Genomic DNA, 21,468 nt, shown 5'->3' with positions numbered 1-21,468 from the left:
AAAGGTAACCTCCATGACACAGGGCAGCAACTGAAGATGCTTCAGGGAAGAGCCAGGTCTCAGTTGGTTCAAGCAGATGGAGGAGTTTGAGAAATAAGGAGGTCATTGTTGTTGGAGACAGAGCGGACATTCCAAAGGGCACATGAGGAAGGCAGAGAAGAAGGGGGGAGGAGAGGAACAGAAATAAGATTGGAGAGTGTGACCTGCATGAAAAGAGTGAGAATTGATGATAGGCTTGGGACCGATATCCCCAGCAGAGAGCAAGAGAGGCCAGATAAAAGTAGGAAAGGCATGACGACAGCACTGCAGGTGAGATGCACTCCAGACAGAATGGGGACAGGAAGAAAATGTTGAAGCTTCAGAGCAGAGAAAAAGGTAAAAGAACTGTTTCTACAGGCTAAGGCTGATTAGATCACTATTCTCATTCCTGGATGAAACATCTCTAAACATCTTAATTCACTCCTTAGTCATATCAAAAATTGACTACTGTAACGCTTTGTATAAGGGAATAACTCTAAAAGAAATACGCAGACTACAAATCCTACAAAATACGGCAATAAAAATAATTACTAAAAGGAAAAAATTTGACCACGTGACTCCCCTTCTGAAGGAAAAGCATTGGTTACCTGTTAACCATAGAATCACATATAAAATAGCATTATTCTCACACAAAATTTTAACAAGCAAAGCTCCTCTTTTTAGAAAGACTCTTAATCCCTTATACTCCTATAAAATCTTTAAGATCGGAAGATAAATCACTCCTCCTAGTCCCCTCATTAAGAGTCATCTATTCTAGGAGAGACACGATCTTTTCTGTCAAGGCCCCCCAAATCTGGAACTCACTCCCAACTAATATAAGGGAAGAAAAATTACTTGGTTAGTTTAAAAGTCTCCTGAAAAGCTGGCTTTTTATTTTTATAGCCCCAGGATACTTGTTAAAGTAATTGCAAGGCTGATAAGTGAAAATTGAGCAGGTAACCTTTCCCCCCATCCTTTTGTTTCATTATCTTGCCCTTTTTGATTTAATTTACAAATTGTATTTAATCCTTTTTTCATTTTTCCCTTTTGTGTTAGTCTTATATACAGGTGTGTGAATTGTCTTGTTTGAGTAATGTGTTTTTTTCTTTTTTTACCCCAATTTTACTAGTACTTGTAAATCGCATTGAATTAAGATTTTGCAATCAAAATCAAAACTTTATTAAACTTGGAAACTTGGAAAGATAAAAGGGAAAACGAGGTGATGAATTCGGATGGTGGGCAATGTGGTCTTGAGAAATGTAGAAGTTTGAGATGGAGAAAGAGATTAGGAAAAGTCAGCATTAAGAGGAGAAAATATACTGGAGTCATGGAAATAGAAGAAAGGAGAAGTAGTGGAAATGGAATGTTTCATGCGGCAGCTGGAGTGAAGGCCCTGGAAAATGCTGGGAGGAATATGTAGATGGACTACAAGACCTCAGCAGTAGAGTTTGTTAGGATGATAGGCCCATCAAGGAGCATTTCAACTTAGTCAATCCTTTGAGGTTATTAAGAAAAGTACAAATCATAAGTTTAAAGTAGGAGTCTCAACCTAGTCTTTGGGACACACCCAGTAAATCAGGTTTTCAGACTATCACAATATGCATGAGATAAACATACTTGCATTCTCTCATGCATATTCAAGAGCATCCTGAAAACCTGACTGGCTATGTGTGCCCCAAAGTCTGAGTATACTTTTTCCAAAAATACTAGGACTAGGGACATGCAATGAAGCTACTAATCAGTAGATTAAAAAATAAAACAAGAGAAAATATTTCTTTGCTCAATGTGTAATTAAACTCTGGAATTCATTGCCAAAGAATGTGGTAAAAGCAGTTAATTTAGCAGGGTTGGTTGAATAATTTCATTAAAAAGGGTCCATAAGCCATCATTAAAATTGATTTAGAAAAATACTGCTTATTTATAGGAAGGACAGCATAAAATCTGTTTTACTCCTTGGGAACTTGCCACTGTTGGAAACAGGATACTGGGCTTGATGGACTTTTGGTCTACTGTCCCAGTATGGCAAACTTAGGTTCTGATGGGTTGAGAACTCCTGGCTTAAAAGAACACTTTGCACAAATAGGCAACTGTGATAATCTCTGTGGCTCCGTACATAGGAATTATTTGCTTCACATGGGATCAGCAATGAGGAGCTTGGGGGAGGGGGGGTGGAGAGAGGAGGTTGAATTGGTCCCTCTCTCTCTCCAATTCAAGAACGGTGCCCTCAGGTCCCATACCTCTGCTGGCATGCATCTTCGGATAAGCCTTGCTAGATGGCCTCGGGTGAGAATTGTGTTCACTGAGGGGCGGTGCTTAGGACTTCTCTTGAACATCTGTTTGATGAGGTAGTGCAGTTCATAGGAGTACTGTGTTGAGAGCGGGCTGTAGGAGCCCTGACAGATCTTAAGGATGAGATTCTTCCAACCATTTGCCTGGAACTAAAGAGGTCAATCAATTTAAAAGCAGCTAAAGGAAATGCCAGAAGATGAGGACAGTTCACATGTTTATTCCCCATGTTACATAAGGGCCTGCATTATTCCTTTCCATCAACTTCAGTTTGATTACAAACATATCCGATAATAAAGCGTTAAACTTAACAGACCTGATAGTCTTAGAATGTTTACACATTCAGCACAGTGCAGAACAAAGTCATTTAAAAAAATGCACCAACATTAGGGTGGGGGGGGGGATTCTATATGCGACAGTGGGAAGAACTACACTACAGTACTAAGTTAGTATTCTGTAAAGGGCACTCTATGCAAAACTCCCTTTACCAAAAACTAGCTTAGTATGGATCTTGAGCCTAACTTTGGGCGCAGTACCTTAAGCCTGCTGGTACCTGGTGTAAATGCTGGATATGCAAACTAATGACAGTTGGGCCCGTAAATGACCCTATTCTATAGCATTGTATCTAATTTCTGGGAACATCCCTGACCTGTCCATGCCCCTTCCATAGCCATGTCCCCTTTTGAGTTGCCTGCTATAAAATTTAGTGGAAAAAAAAAAAAGACCCCAAAATATCCACAGAAAAGAAAATCCAGAAGAAACCAAAAGAAACTATGTGGAATGACAATGTTCCTTAATGGACTTTATTTGGAAATGTCAAAGTTCCAAAGGTGCACAAAAATCATTCAAATAAAATAAAATCATCCATATAAAGGTAAAGTAATCCACATAAAAGCCTTAAAGGACCTAATCTGCTAGGGATGCAGGACCCAAAACGGTCCGCGTTTCGACACAAAGTCTTCTTCAGGGGTCCCTGGGGGTCCTATAATGGTGAATACGTGGGAAAGCTAATATGTGGTGAGCCGGAAGTGAGACACATTTGATAGACTATGGCACTGAGTAGATCCACATGTAAACGCAGATGAGTGACAAATAATACCAGTTATTGACTGTTAATGGCTCATTAACTAATTAGTTTACATGCAGATCTGGGATCCTTGCCAAATTTGTGAACCCAGCTCTGGACAGCCTATATAGAATCCAAAGGTATATGTATAATTCCAGATGTAAAATGCATAATACTTCTGGAATTATATGCATAATAAAGGGTGGGGGGAGGGGCAATCCGAGGGGGTGGTGCTTACTATACATTTGCAGAGGAATTCTATAAATGGCACTTAAAAGTTAAACAGGCAAATTTGAGTGCGTGCAATTAAATTATCAAGCCTATTAGCACTAATAATTGGGTGCTAATTATTTTAATTCCTGGTGCTAATTGGTAATTTAGATTTATGTGTGCATCGTGCTATTCAAATCTTTTAGCAAGCAACTGAAAAGAGGGCGTGGCCATGGGAAGGGAATGAATGAGTCAGGGGCGTTCATTTAAAACATGCACACTGTTATAGCATGTTGGAGATCTGTGCCTAATTTAGACATGGGAATTTATGCCAGGGTTCAGTTGGTGTAAATCCTCGCACCTAAAAGTTGGGTATGGATCCTGGCGCTAAGCAGCGCCCAACTCGGATCATTGTTTATAAAATAGTGCTCAGCACACTTTTTTTTTCCCCGGCATCCAAATTTGGACACCATTTACTGAATTTAGTCCACAGTGTCTATACGTACAGTATAAAACAACAGTATTTGGATGCTATATAGAAATTGATATTCAGTGGGAGCTATTTCCAGCTGAGAATCTGGAGATCACTCAGTTAGCGGGAGGTTAACTGGATGGTTCACTGGAAACTTGGAGAGATCGCCACCTTAATGACATCCACCCAGAAACGCCATTCAGTGTTTATCATTTGATGCATTTGTGTTACCTATTCTCACCCAGATGCTGCATAAAGTAATATGTTTTATTTTATCATGTCTGTAATGAAAGTTGTGTCACCTCTGTCCTATCTCGACCATAGTGTGAATGTACCTTGTAACCCGTTCTGGGCTCCTTTGGGAGGACGGGCTAAATAAATGAGCAAATAAAATAAACAACACTATCTGGTTAGTGTCAGAGTGGCCTGGAATTGATTCAGAGCAGAGCCAGGAGCTACCCGGACATCGCCGATATTCAGTGGCAGTGCCCAGATAACCATCCAGTTAACTCAACAAAGCGAGAAAGCTGTCCTGATCATTGTCAGCCGACTACTACCTCCATTGATTATACATCTTGTTGTGGGACCCAAAATTCTGGTTTAACTCAGGTAGCTTTGAATATCGGCTGCTATATCTATAAATTATGCCTTGCTGAGCCAGTTAACCAGATGGAAACAACGACTGACTTGGTTAACTCGCTTGTTCATGGCTATCTGGTTATTTTCAGCAGCACTTAACTAGTTAGTGCTGAACTTCAAGCCAGTTATGTCGGCAGCATTCTGGGGGCGGAGTCTAATTATGTCCTAGAATTCAGACGTAATCAGCCAGGTTTAGCAGATAAATAAGACTGCATACATAGCTATCTTATCTTTATCTGCTAACCCATGGCCAATTAAGTCTGAATATTAACTTAACTAGTCATGTGCTAGCCAGCTTTTAAAAACAAATTCATGTTCTAGTTAATATTTGCATATTTTTGTTTTTTTTATTTTGAAAAACCAATAAAATATTTGAACTGAAAAACACAAATTCAGTGCTGAAGCCTGGTACTGAATTTCTGGTTTTAATGCTGTCAGCAGACAAAAAAAACCCTGCTTCTCTCAGCTAGAGGATAGCAGCCAATATTTGGCACCTACACGTAGATTATATGTACAAGAAGAACATCAAGAGATCGTAGTGTATTCATTGGCGCTAACTAAATGTTCCACGGAACATAAGCACACTGCATAATGTACATAAATTGTATGAACATGTAAAAATAAATGCATATAATGTGCATGTGTTATGTGTAAACTTTGGTAGGTTTTTTTTGCCAGCATTGGGACCTTTTCCTCCATCTATCCCTCTGAGTCCTGATCCAGTGTCTGTCTCTCTTTAATCCCCCATCCCCTTCCATGTTAGTCCTGCATCTCCCACGCTCCCTTCTGCCCCATCGTCCTCCTTACTTCTTACAGTTTCTAGCTGTACTAGAAGAGATCCATGCAGGCAATCTCCTGCCACCATCAAGGCTTTTGCTCCGACACAATTTCCTGTTGCATCACAGCAAAGGCCCCAATGCTGGGATAAGAGTGCCTGTGTGGATCACTGCTGGTATGGCAGCTAGAGACTGACAGATCTTAAGGGCGCGTTAGCGTTTAGCATGTACTAATATTTAGCGCACGCTAAAACGGCTAACGCACCTTAGTAAAAGGACCCATTAATGAAATACAATAATTCAGTTGCAACAATATTAGATAAAGGAAGAGAATGGTCAATAAAAAAACCTAGAATCTAACAAGCCTAATATGTTTAAGCTTAAAAAATGTCTTTTCAAATAAACTGTTAATTTGGAGTTCAAAGGCAGAATGGTCCAAATTGTTCATTATTCATTGTCATTCAAATGATCTTTTTGCTTTATTGCACCTTGCAGAAAGCTTGGACAGATCGGGAAGTGAATTTCATAAGACAAAATTGTTGAGCGTTGCTATTAGCATTTTGTAGAGGGGTGGAAAAACGTAGAAAAAAAACAAGTGGGAGAACATTTTAGTTTTGTGATTTAAGATGCACTTACTGGATGCTTTAGAGTGCAGAGTTCATATAAAACACATCCTAAGGACCAGATGTCACTGAAGATTTAAAAATCACAAGATCTGTTAGAGTAGAGAGATCATAAACATAATTGTCCCCTTTGTTATCGGCTTCACATATAGTTTTACAAAGATATCAGTTTCTTCCACTAGTATGTTTATCTTAAAGATCTAGATACCTAGAGAAACCTTACTCTCAGCTGAATACCAAAGGAGAAGGATTCATTAGATAGAAATAAAAATAGATCACTGCCTACTGTGCCTAGATAGACGAAATGGTATAAAGATATGTACAAGATTTCTGCAAACGCTCCCTTAAAAGATAAGAAAGAATGTGAAATCTGCAGAGACCGTGTACAACAGGCTCACTGACTGGAGCCTACTTTTGTCCTTTAGAGATAACTTTATAACAGGTTACCTAAGAAGGAAATCAAAGTAATGGAATATTTTATAAAGACAATATTAGAGAGGTTGTATTGAGGTGCTTTACTTGATGTTCATTTGATAGGATGGGTATCTTATTGTGCAGTTTATATAGTAGTTTTTATTGTTGTCATACTTGATTGTTCAATAAACATTATTTAAAAGAGACAACAAACATGCATTCTTATAAAAAGACGTGAAAGGTAAGCTGAATTTCATAGCTTGGATCTGTACAATAAATGTCATACAGTAATATTGAAAGGAAAACACTCGAATAGCCATTTGGTGTTTATACTTTGTCTCACTATTTTACTTTTTCTGAACAGGTCGGTCTCTTTTCTTTATTCTTGGAGATATTTGAAGGTCTCTGTAACGTTCCCCTCTCTCACCTCTTCCCCCAGGGTACAAATACATAGGTCATTTACCTTTTGTTATTATAAGGCAGGTTCTCCCAGATTTCTGGAGGCACATAATAGGGTGTTCCAACATAGGTGCAAGCGTAGGCCACCGAACTAGTGGGGGGGGGAGGGGGGGAGACAAAAAAATTGCTGACTGCATTACTAGCAACAAAGGGCTTTTTCATTAACTGTCTAGCATTTAATCTGTATCACTGATGCCATCAAGGAGATTTGTGTACCTGCGAAGAAGCCGTGCGGATCCAAAGTCTCCCAATTTTACTATTCCACTCTGAGTAAGAAATATATTCTGCATTGTAAAAAAAAGCACAGCATGAACCTACATGGCCCTTTTAAGGATTCTTTAGGCTGAGAGGGAGAGAGGAAGCAGAAAACACAGATTGCCTAACAATTCATATACACAGAAATAATAAGTGTGTGTGTGTGTGTGTGATGAGGGGGTGGGAGGGTATTGTTGATACAGAGGGAGCTAATCAACAGCAAGAAGCTATTGCAGGATCATAAATTGTTCCCTTTGGCACGCAAAAAATATTACCTCAAAAGAAAACCAAAAAAGAGCCCACTTATCCTGAAGTTAAAACATCAGGGATGCTGAGGGAGAGGGTGGAGAGCTCATTAAGATAGTGAGGGCAGGCAAAGTACCATAATTCAACATATGAGACCAAATCATTTGGTAGAGAAGCGGGGCATGGGCTGGAAAACAAGAAGGCCTCATCTTTCATTCTTTCCAACTAAGCCCGTACCAGGCACCCCCACATACCTTGGACTTGATGTCTCTATGCAGCACTAGCTGGTCATGAATGTGTTGCACAGCAAGGCACATTTGTACAAACCAATGAAGTATCTGTTTAAAACAAAAAAAGTGGGGGAGCTCTGAAGAGTGACTGTAGCAAAAAAAATACAGACCATTAATATAGTAAGGCTATTGAATGAACAGGTAAGAAAAAAATTTGAGAGTCCTGTTCCTTCTTTGTACTGCAATATAGAACTCTGGTTAAATTCACATCACTGCCAGAACGTGCTATGGAGGAGAATACCACACAGCACTCAGGAGACCGTCTGCCTAGACGCAGAATACGAAACATAGCAATGCCAACAGGGGCTCCTCTACTGTGCTTAACATACGTTTGTTGAATGTTTATGTATGAACACAAAGATTTTATTTTGGACAAGTATGGCTACTTCAAATCTCAAAAAAAATATATAAAAATTGGACTGATGACAAACCATAAGATGACTGGGAGTCTCTTTTGATCTCGCAAATTTGATTATCAGTTATCTCAGTCATTGGCAGGATTCAAGTCCAGACTAAAAGTCCATTTGTTTGAGGTTGCTTTTAACTCTTTACCCCCTCGTCCTAAAGCAGTGGTCTCAAACTCAAACCCTTTGCAGGGCCACATTTTGGATTTGTAGGTACTTGGAGGGCCTCTGAAAAAATAGTTCATGTGTTATTAAAGAATTGACAATTTTGCATGAGGTAAAACTCTTTATAGTTTATAAATCTTTCCTTTTGGCTAAGTCTTAATAATATTGTCATTTATAGCTAAAGAGATATACGATTAAGAAACTGTTTTATTTTACTTTTGTGATTATGATAGACATACTGAGGGCCTCAAAATAGTACCTGGCGGGCCGCATGTGGCCCCCGGGCCGCGTGTTTGAGACCACTGTCCTAAAGCATCCATTCTTGCCTCCTTATGACCCTAGGCAGGCCATTTGGCACTCCAGTGCCCCAGGTACAAAACTTAGATTGTGAGCCTGCTAGGGACAGAGATAGTACCTGCATATAATGAAGCTCATAATCAAAATTTTAAAATGCCCAAAAACTAGCCTAAGTCAGCACTTGGCCGTCCTAATAGCAGGGACGTCCAAGTGCCAATAATCAAAACCAACTTTCTGGACATGCAGCAGCACTTCTAAGCTGCTGCGTGTCTACAGATCAAAGGGGCGTGTTGGGAGATGTGTTATGGGTGGGAATCAGGTGTGCATCAACCTGGACGTACCCCAGCCATAATCAAAGCTTTCCTAGATGGAACTTAGATGCAACTCAAACAGGTCTAACTGCTGGCATCTAAGTTCCACAAAGTGCCCAAATTGACAAGAAGACCACTGGAGGATGACCCCCCGCTTACTCCCCCAGTGGTTACGACCCCCTCCCACCACTCAAAGAGCAAAAAAAACCCCCTAAAACTTGTAGGCTTCCCATCAACTGATCATGGCAGAGGAATCCCCATCAGATGAGTAGGTTTCGGGGGATTCCTGGCAGCTCAGTTGTTGGGGATTCCCTCTGCCAGAGTCAGCTGAGCTATGGAGTCCTATACCCCTCTCCCAGACATCCCCAGACCTCCTGCTGTCATCTCGGATCTTCCCCGATATCTCCGCCCCCTCCCCCACATTCCTGGCCCCCCTTCCATATACTCATATCCCCCCGTACCTTTGAATCAGAAAACAGCAGGAGGGAAGCTCACTCCTTCCTGCCTTTAGGGCCATGTGCTGCAAATGACAGGGCTTCCCCCTCCCAATGCATCTGATTGGCTCATAATGGCGATTTGTGTTTTGTAGGCCGTATTGATCTATTGATACTTAGTTTTTGGAAATCCATTTGGGACTAAGTGAATAATTTACTGGAAAATCCGGTGGCATTATCATATGACACTGTGTTATTTGGTACTTTCATAAGAGCCAAGAGTCAAATCTCTTCTAATAATAATAAACTTTTGCTCATCATGACAGGGGTTGCCATACAGCAAATTATGAAAAACTGGAAAAATTGGGATCAGCTGAATTATAATTTTTGGTGGAATTCGTTATGCCAAATCTCTAAAATGGAATGGGTAATAGCCATACAGCAAGGGTATTTTAAGAAATTTAGGGATATTTGGGAGCCATTAACAAATATTGTACAGAATGAATATTACTTTTTTCCCTTTGTTCATACATGTCCAGGATGGGAAGGGGGGGAGGGAATATTTTATGATTTATTAAAGAACAATTGTTGGGTATAAGGGAGGGGGGATATTTGATGTGAGTTACATTTTGATGGTATAGTAAGTGATGTTAAAGTATAAAATGATTGTATCTTATGTTACACTTGTTGAAAGTTTTGAAAATGAATAAAGAATTTAAAAAAATTGTGGGATATCCAATTATAATAAACATAAACAACAAGCCTCTCAAATGTAAGAAAACACCAAAATTCATCTTTGAAGCAACACTTAACACAATTGGAGGCGTCTCTCTCAACTCCAACAAAAAACAGTCCACAGAATTGTGAGTTTTAACAACTTTTATTTACAGGATGTCACAAAGGCGCCATTTACTCTACACTGCAAGTCCATAAGAAGCTACTATCAGTTAGCTTATAAAAAATGATTATTCTTGAAAAGAAAAGTACACAATCACTAGCAGGAAAGGTCATTAGGACTCAATTTTGTATATTCTGTGTTAAAAATTAATGCTTACAATCAGGAATAGAGGTTTTCTAGTTTAACTCTCACCTTTTCTTCAGGAAAAGGCTTTCCTTTCTGGCGTTTAACTGTCTTTAGGAGGTCCCCACCATCGCAGTACTCCATCACTATATGGAGGTGACCACCAGCTGCAGGTAAACAGCATTAATGAGAGATTACTTCAAACCAGGGCTTAATGTTTCTGTAGGACAGTTAATCAGTCCTTGAATGCATGCAGCACAAGTGAATACAGTGGAAAAGTATTATATAATTCCATTAACCCTTCCTCCTCTGGTACATTTCCTAACATTTGTTCAAAATAGTTTCTGCCAATTCTGAGAAATGTGTTTTTTAGCATCTCGTTTTAAAATGGTCACTAGTAACCAGATCTGATTTCCCCCCATTTGTGGCCAAAGATAAATTTCTACTGGATGAAGAGCAAGGACAAGGGGAGAGCTCTAGAAAATAACTAAGCCATTTAGGAGAAAGAGAGGCACAACTGTCTAAGACCTTCATGGAAAAGAATGGAGGTCAAATCCAACATTAAAATTGAATAATAATAACAACTTTACTTTTATATACCGCAGTACCTCAAACAGATCAGAGTAGTTTACAGCAAAAAAGAGACAGCAATGTTACAAGGACATTCATAAATACACCAGCGAGGGTATAGAATCAAACAAATGTATCAAAAAGATAAGTTTTAACTGATCTTTTGAAAATCTGATGAGTTAGAGCATTTAAGATAAGTTCGCTTAAACATTCATTCCATTTACCAGCTTGCAATGATAGGGTCTTATCTAGGAGCCTCCTGAAAGTACAAAACAGTCAAAAATCAAAGACAAGAGGGAGAAACCACCTTCCAAGGGATGAGGTAAGATTCTCCTTGCTGTTGTTTCCTCTAATATAAAATGGTAGTTACTGTTCTCCTGCTCTAACTGCTTCTGGTATGTTTGCCTCATTGGCTTCTTAGTTACGGATTGCAAAATGTGAAATATGTTAAAAGGCCTTAACTAGAAGCTGGGAGAGGAAGGGAGAAGGGTGCAAATAGTGAATGATGTCTTGGTGCCTTTTGGCATTATGCTGCAAGTTCACATTTTATAGAAGTCAACAGTATTTGACCAAGCTGTTAATGGTGTGTATATTTCTCTGAAGAAGGTTTATTTACACAGTTCTTTTGTATAATGGAAAAGTTCAATAAAGATGAAATGATTAAAAAAATAACATCCATTTTGACAGTGTGGTTGGTCCTGCTGCTTTAAAATTTGGTTCATACAACTTAATTCACACTCAGATCAAGGGTGTCAAAGTCCCTACTTGAGGGCCGCAATCCAGTCAGGTTTTCAGGATTTCCCCAATGAATATGCATGAGATCTATTAGCATACAATGAAAGCAGTGCATGCAAATAGATCTCATGCACATTCATTGGAGAAATCCTGAAAACCCGATTGGATTGCGGCCCTCGAGAAGGGACTTCGACACCCCTGGCTTAGACAACATGAATGTACACAGTTTTGAGAATGGTAATGGCATGCAGAATGCAACTTAAAAAGTGGCTATCTGTTGAGGGTTCCTGTTTTTCTCTCTATTCTCCCTAACCCAAAAAAAGGGACTAAGTTTAAGAGCTAAAAATCAAGGCCCACCAAAACCTGACTTTTAAAGAAGTTCAGAAATTAAGAGCCCAGTTCTTATGTCTTCTCTGATAACTAAAGTGACGTCATGCCAGAGAAGTGATGCACAAAGAGTGGAGTTGCCCTAGAGTCCCTAGCAATAGTCTGGTGTTCTGGAAACAATTCCCAGCAGCAAAAAAATAAATTCAAGACATCTGCAGCAGTCACGAGAAGCAAAGAAAATGACTCTACAAATAAGATCATCGACTTGTAAGAGAAAGATATGGATGTTTTTCTAGCATTCCTAGACCAACCCTTCTACTTTAGTTTTAGGGGGTAAAGGGAGGGGGGGACAGGGTCTCTCTCAGACAGACACACATCAGAAAGATTATGAATTTTTGGAAATCAATTTGGGACCAAATTAACTGTTTATTAGATAACCCTGTGGCATTATCATATGTTATTGTGCTGTTTGGTATGGCAATGAGAGCAAAAAGTCAGATATCTACAAATAATAACAAATTATTACTTATAATGACTGGGGTTGCCATTCAACAAATTACATGTAATTGGAAAAATTGGAATAGATTAAATTATAATTTTTGGTGGAACTCCTTATGTCATATTTATAAAATGGAGAGACTTATTGCAATACAACAGGATTGTTTCAGGAAATTTCAAGATATTTGGGAGACATTAACAAAGTATTGTAATGATTAGAAAAATCTTGTTTCCCTTAAATTTACAAGTTCAATTATGGGGTGGGAGGGAGGGTATTTTTATTGTTACATGTTGTATAAATATTGATTATATGATAGATAAGGGTGGGGAGGGGGGGAGATAAGAGAATATTATATGTATCATTGTTGATTATTAAGTGATATATTTATGGTTATTTGTATGGATATGTTATCACACTTATAAGTTTAAAAATGAATAAAGATTAAAAAAAAAAAAAAAGAAAGATTTAACCAAAATCTTAGTGCTCAGGTGGAAATAAGTACCCCTAGCAAAATGCTTTATATTTAGGAACAGTGTGTTGAAGGGTTGACTTGTGCTGCGGTTTAGAAGAAGAAGAGGAATTTTTTTAGTTTCAATATTCTTTTATGATAAATATAGAGAATGGTTTTAGTATTTGGATATGTTTGTTTAGGTTTGAATTATGGGGTATGCCTGGTATATAAAGGAAGGTTGCGGAGTGCTAATATTTAACGAGGTTGGGGAGGGTTGTGGGTTGTATCCCTTGCCACAATTAGCTGATGGAAAGGGATCAGGCGTGATTCTCTAACCAGTGCCTGTGACATGGGCGCCGGTTAGAGAACTGAGTCGGTTAGGTGGGGTTGGGCGTCTGTCCCTTAGGGCAGGTGCAATTCTGTATAGGACGTCGGTGTGCGATTCTCAGCCGCTTCTTAGGCAGCTACAAAAACAGGCGTCCTGTACAGAATTTCCCCCACAATGTCCCTTTTACCTATTTATTTTATTTATTTAGGGCTCCTTTTACTAAGCTGCATAGATGTTTCTACTGCGGCCCGGGGTACTAAATTCTCAGACACTTCTCTGACACTCATAGAAATTCTGTGAGCATCAGAGCAGCATCAGAGCATTTAGTGCTCTGAACCGTGGTAGAAACCTCTACCATGGCTTAATAAAGCCCAGCGTTAATGTCTTATACACTGCTTGCAAGCTATTGAAGTGGTGTACATTCAGGTATACCATATTTCCCCATATATAAGCCGCGGCCTATATATCAATTTTGCAAACTGGCCTAGTGGGCGCGGCTTGCTTAAATGAGGTGGCCTGTACATGGATCAATATATCATCCCCCCTTAAATACCTCCTGGACAGCCACGCCTGCTTCCTCCAAACACGCTGGCTGCCTCCTCCAAACATGCTGTGCATTGCAGAAGCGATGTTTGGATCTCAAGCTTCACCCCGCACCCTTCCTGATTGTCTGCCAAGAACTGACGGCAGCCAATCAGGAAGGGCGTGGGACGAGGCTTGAGATCACAAACATCGCTCCTGCCCTGCACAGCATGTTTGGATGAGGCAGCCAGCGTGTTTAGAGGAGGCAGGCATGGCCGTCCAGGAGGCATTTAAGGGGGGGATGATGTTTCGGCCGCCCCATTGTATAGGCCAATGTACGTTTTAAAACTCTTAGATAAGCCGCGGCTAGTAACATAGGATGGCTTATATAAGAGTTATTAAACCTAATCAGTATTTCCTGTGGCCTATATAAGGGGGTGGCCTATATATGGGGAAATACGGTAATAGGCTTTTTTTTTTTTTTTTTTTTTTTTTTGTCCCTGAAGATTGCACAGTCTGAGTTGGTACCTGATGGCAATGAAGGATTAAAGTCTAGATTCTGAAAGTGGCACCGTAATCGGCAGGCATCTGAAAAAACAGCACTGGTCGCATGTCACTCCGATTATGGCACTGCTTTCAGAATCGCTGTCTGCGTTTTACAGGTCTACATTTCCGGTACCTACCTTCGACATAGAATCATGCTTAACAGTGCTGAATGTCAACTCAGCCCATAACCATGACTCTTTTTTATGTTTGGCAAAACTAAGCATCTATGTAGACGTGATTCTGGCATCATGTTTTGTAAGCGCCTTGTGGCGCCTGATTTTTTTTAAAAATTTGGTTTTTAACCACGCGGTCAATTAACACGCTGTTAATAGACAATTAAAACAATTAATTAAGGTGCAAGTAGAGCACCTACTGGTGCCTTCCTAATGGTGCCGGTTTTAGAATCCAGGCCCAAGTGATTTGCCCAAGATCACAAGGAGCTGAGTGAGATTTGAACTAGGTTCTCCTGGTTCTCATAATGCAAAGTTCAAAAACTTTCCATGAAAAGACTAACCACATAAAAAATATAACTGAAAATTAACTACCTATAAACTTGAGCTCAATCATTAATACTCTCACAAGTCTCATTCCCTAAACATGAACACAGAAAAAATAAAAAAAAATGTACAGTACCTACCTTCGAAGGACTCCCTGAAAGCAACAATGTTGGAATGCTTCATTTTAGCTAAAAGAACAGCTTCTTGTCTGCAGTTCTGGATGGCTCCTGGAGACTGAACAGAAAGGGCTTTCTTATTTATTTTTCAAATACAGTAAAACCTTGGTTTGTGAGCATAATTCGTTCCAGAAGCATGCTTGTAATCTAAAGCACTCGTATATCAAAGCAAATTTCCCCATAGGAAATAATAGAAACTCAAACAATTCATTCCACAACCCAAAAACTTTAATACAAAATACTATACATACTCATATTGGAAGACCTCGCTCATTTAGAACAGTCACTACACTCCCACAACGTCAGACAGAGAGGAACCATCGGCTCAGTTGTGATGTGTATACTGTATGTACTCGTATTGCAAGACATTGCTTGTATATCAAGTTAAAATTTAATCAAATGTTTTGCTTGTCTTGCATAGAATGAGGTTAAGAGGTGACAGGCTCAGGAATAATCTAAGCAAAAATGTTTTTACAGAAAGGGTGGTAGATGTGTGGAACAGTCTCCCAGAACAGGTGGTGGGGTCAGAGACTGTATCCAAATCCAAGAAAGCCTGGGATAGGCACATGGGATCTCTTAGAGAGAGGAAGAGATAATGGTTACTGCAGATGGGCAGACTGGATAGGTCATTTGGCCTTTATCTGCCATCAGGTTTCTATAATCCTCATCTCCACTAGTCTTTCCATAAAGACATTTTTCCTTAGATTTCGCCTATGTTTATCCCCTTTCACCTTCATTCTATGTCCCCTTGTCTCAGAACCTCCTTTCCACTGACACAGGCCTGACCCTTGGATATTTGTACTTTAAAGGTATTTAAATTATCTCCTGTATTTACCTGTCTTCCAGGGTAAACAGGTTTAGATCTTAAAAGTCTGTCCCAAAGGCTGCAGCAGCCACCTTCTGGACCAACTCCAACATACATACGGTACCTTGGGGAGTCTTATTTCTTTCATGACATACTCTTGACCGCTGCTCTCATGGTGGACTAGAAGAGCTCTCCCAAACGTGCCTTCTCCAATTACCCTCAGGACTTTGTACCCTTCCATGTTTCTCTTCACTGCAGCAGTAACTTTGCATGCTCTCCAACCTTCCAATCTGTAAAAGGGGAGGGGGGAAACACGACCCAAATTATTTCTCCCAATTCATTTTACAACTGTATTTACAAGAGGCAAAAATTATCTAGGTGAGACTTGCCATACTGAAAAAAATCACATTAGCTAAGATTAAGCCTAAGCCTATCTTTATCATTCTAGGTGGATAATAAATTGACATAGACAATGAAAGGGAAATTAAAACTACATTAAACATAAATACAGTACAGACTGATATGGGGACAAATTTGTTCCCATCTCATCCCAGCAAGCTCTGTCCTCATCTGCACAAGATGTGAATACTTTAAAATCTTAAGTGTTTGCAGCTTATGCAGATGAGGACAAAGCTTGCAGGAACGGGGATGGAGATAAATTTGTCCCCATTCCTAAGGGATCTATCCCCCATATGATTTTGTCTGTATTTGAGAATGACAACATACAGTAGGACAATGCAAACCCCACATACTAAAGCAAGCGTATCACATATGCAGTCATAATTCGTTACTATTAAAGTAGTTAAAGCTACAGCCTCAGCACCCTGAGGTTGTGGGTTCAAACCCACGCTGCTCCTTGTGACTCTGGGCAAGTCATTTAATCCCTTCATGGCCCCAGGTACATTAGACAGATTGATAGAGACTGGAAGACCTAAATATGCATACTCTGGAGGAGAGGAGGGACAGGGGAGAGATGATACAGACATTTAAATACTTGAAAAGGTATTAATATGGAACCAAATCTTTTCCAGAGAAGGGAAAATGGTAAAACTAGAGGGCATAAATTGAGGTTGTGGTGAGGAAGACTTAGGAGTAATGTTAGGAAATTCTTTCTCACGAAGAGGATGGTGGGTGGTGGTAGAGAAGAAAACAGTGATGGAACTCAAAAAGGCATGGGATAAACACAGAGGATTTCTAATTAGAAAACGAATGGTATAAATTAAAGAACAAAGGTCGGTACTGGGCAGACTTGCATGGTCTGTGTCCCATATGTGGTGATTCAGTGTAGGATGGGCTGGGGAGGGCATCAATGGGGATTCCATGAGAACATTACTGGCCAGACTTTATGATAGGTTTCCTGCAAATAATGGGATAGTTGGATAGGCTGGAGCAAGCTTGGACGGCAACTCCAACAGATGGAACCTAGGACAGTACAGAAATAATTTAATTATTAATTTATAATGTGTATAACTAATGGGCAGACTGGATGGGCAGGTCTTTATCTGCCGTCATTTACTATGTTACTATGCGAGTCCGCCGGGACAGACAGGAATAAATACTTGCATACCTGAATAAATGAATGTAAACTGTTCTGAGCTTCCCTGGGAGAATGGTATAAAAAATTAAATAAATAAGTAAAATATTATTAATCTGTCTATCATTGGTGGTTTGAAGTCCTCTAAAACAATTAAAAGCATGCTGAGCAGGAAAGTCTTTAAAGCAGATCTGAATTCCCTCAAATCTCTCCCAGATCACAATTCTACTCTGCAGCTGTCATTCCCTGTGCCGCGGCCCCACCCCTCCTCTGACATCAGGGGCAGGATCGTGGCAAAGGGAACGACAGCTGCAGAGGCCGATGGCAGCCTGCAAGGATCGATACAGCACCGGCGATCCTCTCTGCAGGCTGCTCCGCTGCTGCAATTAGGTAAATGTAAGAGTGGGAGGCCAGGGAGGAAGCCGGAGAACATTGCAGCACTTCCCGACTGACCCTCCCCCCCTAAAGCAGGAGTGCCAGCAAAAGCAGCACTGCCGGTGAGGGGGGAGGGTCAGTCACCGAATCGGGAGGCCAATTTAAGATTTACCCCCCCCCCCAAAAAAAAAAAAAACAAAAAACCAAAAAACACCAAATAGATTCAAATCAGAAATCAGGCAGCACTAGTAAGCAGTTTCTCTCTCTTTCTCTTTTTTTTTTGCAAGGCCCCACTAACGGGAGAAGGCTGTGATTTACAGCTTCCTAATGCAAGCCTAACAAAACTGTATGTCAAACTCTCTATGCTGTACACTGATTTGTGTGAATTCCTTCATAATAGCAGTTAATCCCAATAAATAAATGTCAGTGCACTACTGATCTAATGCAAGTTTATTGCATTGGCTCCAACACTGTTAATCTTTCCCACCTTGTCACATTAAAACAAGATGTAATCGAATGCATTCTGGGACAGATGTGCAAAGCATTTTTTAAAATAACTAACATAAAATAGGCAACCAAAAACATAAATCCTGTTATTTCTTCATAACAAACTAAACACACTGGTGTCACATCTGCACCAGCATCAAAGCACAGATATTTGTAAATGCCTTCATAAGTGAGTCCCTATTTTATAAACAACATTCCTGCCTGGTGAATGGTGACTATAGTGCAGTCCTGGATTTATCACCCCCACCTTTCTCCTGCCTGAGGTTAGGTCAGAGAAACTTTTACAAATCAGTCTGTTTCCCAATCTTGCAAACAAAATGGAACAAAAGAACAAGATACTAGGGATATATGATTGAAAGCAAAACAGCTAGCAATAGATGTCAATTTAATCTTACCCCTTGTTTTCTTACTTCCAAAAGCGGCTTCTGAGTGGATGGGAGGCTGCAAACATCACGTTGTCAATGTGTTCAGAAGGAAGTAGGGGAGCAGCCAGCATGAGGTCTGAACGCTCTGACAGAAGCTATTGGAGCACCAGAATGAGGCTTGAATAGAACAAAAGAAGCTCTTGGAACCCGAGAATGAGGCTTGAAAGTCACAGAGAGCCAGCCAACCAGCCAAAAAATCATCGTGGGGTTCCTTCTGCCTCTCTGTTCCTACAGCTTTCTGCAGCAGCCATACGTATACTGTAGCTTCAGAAAAAGGAGGATGGATTGGGACATCCAGATTTTACTTCCATTACTTTCAATTAAAGTTAAACCTGGATGCCATCCTTTGTTTTTTTCACATAAGGCAGTGGAATGCTTTTATGTTGGGGGGGGAAGCTCCGCTCTAGACCTGCCAAAGCTCCACACCCATACTAATAGTAAATGCCATTTCTTCCATTCATTTTTCATATACATACAATATTTATTAACAATACATAATGGTAACAACAAAATTAAAGCACACCCTTGTTTCCCTCCCCACCCCGCACAGCATTTCTTCCTCTCTTCCACCCCCATGTGCAACGTCTCCCTCTCTCTCTTACTGTCCACCATCTCTCTCTCATTCCCTCCCTTGCTGCAAAGGGAGGTAGGGAGAAGAGAGAGAGAGAGGGATCAAGGGTGAATCTCTCCAACATTTCTCCCTCTCTTATCCCCCGGACTGTATGCAGCATCTTTCACCCCTGCCCACCAGTCCCATGCCAAACATTTATCCTTCCATCACCCCTCTCCAGCTCCATGCCACATCTCCTCTATTCACTCCACCACCATGTCCAACATTCCTCCCTCTTGTATCCCTTTCCATCTGTCCCATTGTTCCCTCTCCACCACCACATCCAACATAACTTCCTCTCATCTCTCTAACTCACTCCTCTCCCATCATCATGTCCAACAATTCTCTCCCTCCCTAGGCCCAACAATTCTCCTTTCCCCATGTACACCAACTCTTTCCCTCTCATTCACACCCATACTCAACAATTCTCCCTTTCTATTCCCTCCCCCACCTCAGTATATCTTGCCCCCTCCCCCTCCATCATATGTCCCAATTTCACATCCCCTCCCTCCCATGTCCCAAGTTAGTGTCCACTTCCTCCTTCCTTCCAGCCTTTGTCCCAAGTTTGTGTCCCCTCTCTCCCTTCTGTGTTCCAAATTAATGCCCCCTCCCTCCTCCCTTTTTCCCAAGTCCATGCTCCCTTTTGTGTCTCAATATACCCCTCTTCCCCTCCTTCTGTGTCCCAAGTTAATGCCCCCTTCTAAGAATATGTACCTGTGTTTTGGCTGGCTCTAAAATATCCAAGTAGGCCTTCTCCTTCTTTCCAGCTGCATTTCTTTCTTCACAAAGCCACAGGCAGAAGCAGCAGAGTGTGGCCAGAGGTACTAGTGTGCTGGCTGCACGGTCTGCTACCAAAGTGTGCAGCCACGCAGCTTAGAGGGAACATTTCTTTATACCTTTTCACTTTTTATCTAAACAACTTTCTATCTCTACTATTACTATTAATTATTTCTATAGCGCTACCAGATGTATAGCGCTGTAAGAAATCACAAAGAAGACAGTCCCTGCTTGAAAGAGCTTACAATCTTAAGACAAGACAAACAGGATCTCCTTCTTTCATCCCCTAGCTTTCACATTTCTCATCCTCCTATTCCCTTTTATCTGCTTCCCATTACCATATTTCTACCCTTGTATACGCATTATTCTGCTTCCTCATGTCCTTGATAACTCTCACATGGATTCACCATTTCTAGCATCTCCCATCCATGCTGCTTACTCCATTGTTGTAACCCAGCATTTCCTTCTTTTTTTTTCTCTCTCCAAATCCAACATCCCTCCTTTCTGCCCTTCTACTCCCTCATCCTAAGTCTGACATCTTTCATCTCTCCCAGCCCCCAATACATATCCCCTCCACCTTTCCCAGTCCATCTCTCCTCTCCATCCTCTGCTCTCCCCAAGTTGTCCATCTCTCCCTCCCCCTTCTGCTGCCTCCCTGAATCTTTCCTTCCCCATCTTGCCCTCTCCATCAAATCTCTCCCCCTCCCTATTTTGCCCTCTCCACCCCCATTTATCCCTTTTGTCCATCTCCCTCTATTGCTCCATCCTCCTCCAAATCCATCTCTCATTGTCCCACTTCTGCCCTCTATCTCTATCCTCCTTCTACCCCCTCTGCTGTCCCCAAGTCCATCTCTCCCTGTCCCTAACAAATCTGATATCTTTTTCTCCCTCCCTTACTCTATTCCTCACATCTCTCCCTCCTGCCTTCATTTGAGTCCAACATCTCTCTCTCCCCTCACTCCCTCCCCCAAGTCTTATATGCTCACTCTCTACCTTCTACTTCTCCCCTGAATCTGAAATGTTTCAGGTGGGGCCTTATTTCTAGGGCACTCCAGTGGAAGAGGCACCTTGCTACCGACCAGTGTGCCTGCTGATCAGCACTCTCTGCCGCATTCCTTCGCCGACATCTACTCCTTCCCCCCACCCGCTGCAAGTCTACCTTTAATTTATTGTAAAAGTGCAGCACCAACCTGCCACCGGCCCCATCATCTTCTCTCCACTGCGACCCACCCTTTATGACAATTTCCTGTTTCCGCTAGAGCAGGCTGCAGTGGAGAGAAGACTCCGGGGCCGGCGTCTGAATCAACACAAATCTGTCATTCTTGTTTCATTATATCTCTCAGCCATTTTTGATACCATAGAGACCATTCACTAGTTCTCCAAAGACTTGCTGCTGTT

The 21,468-nt window shown here is 40.9% G+C and overlaps 1 protein-coding gene across 2 annotated transcripts in view; it reads right to left on the bottom strand.

Moving 5' to 3' along the window:
* The window catches only part of NEK3 (NIMA related kinase 3), a 33,949-nt gene extending 15,151 nt beyond the window's left edge, over nt 1-18,798 (bottom strand). The window contains exons 1-9 of one of the 2 annotated variants that reach the window (XM_033950517.1): nt 18,654-18,798; nt 15,967-16,132; nt 15,002-15,095; nt 10,456-10,553; nt 7,719-7,802; nt 7,180-7,247; nt 6,968-7,054; nt 6,104-6,158; nt 2,256-2,456 (exon numbers count right to left, since the gene is read on the bottom strand). In XM_033950517.1, the coding sequence (XP_033806408.1) occupies nt 2,256-2,456; nt 6,104-6,158; nt 6,968-7,054; nt 7,180-7,247; nt 7,719-7,802; nt 10,456-10,553; nt 15,002-15,095; nt 15,967-16,083 (804 nt within the window). In that variant the 5' untranslated portion in view covers nt 16,084-16,132; nt 18,654-18,798. The remainder of the gene's footprint in view (nt 1-2,255; nt 2,457-6,103; nt 6,159-6,967; nt 7,055-7,179; nt 7,248-7,718; nt 7,803-10,455; nt 10,554-15,001; nt 15,096-15,966; nt 16,133-18,653) is intronic. The other variant, XM_033950516.1, reaches the window with a different exon arrangement.
* Between the last annotated feature and the right edge of the window lie 2,670 nt (nt 18,799-21,468).

This window comes from Geotrypetes seraphini, chromosome 6, assembly GCF_902459505.1.
Source record: "Geotrypetes seraphini chromosome 6, aGeoSer1.1, whole genome shotgun sequence".
Lineage (NCBI taxonomy): Eukaryota > Metazoa > Chordata > Amphibia > Gymnophiona > Dermophiidae > Geotrypetes > Geotrypetes seraphini.
This window is presented reverse-complemented; position numbering and strand designations above follow the sequence as displayed.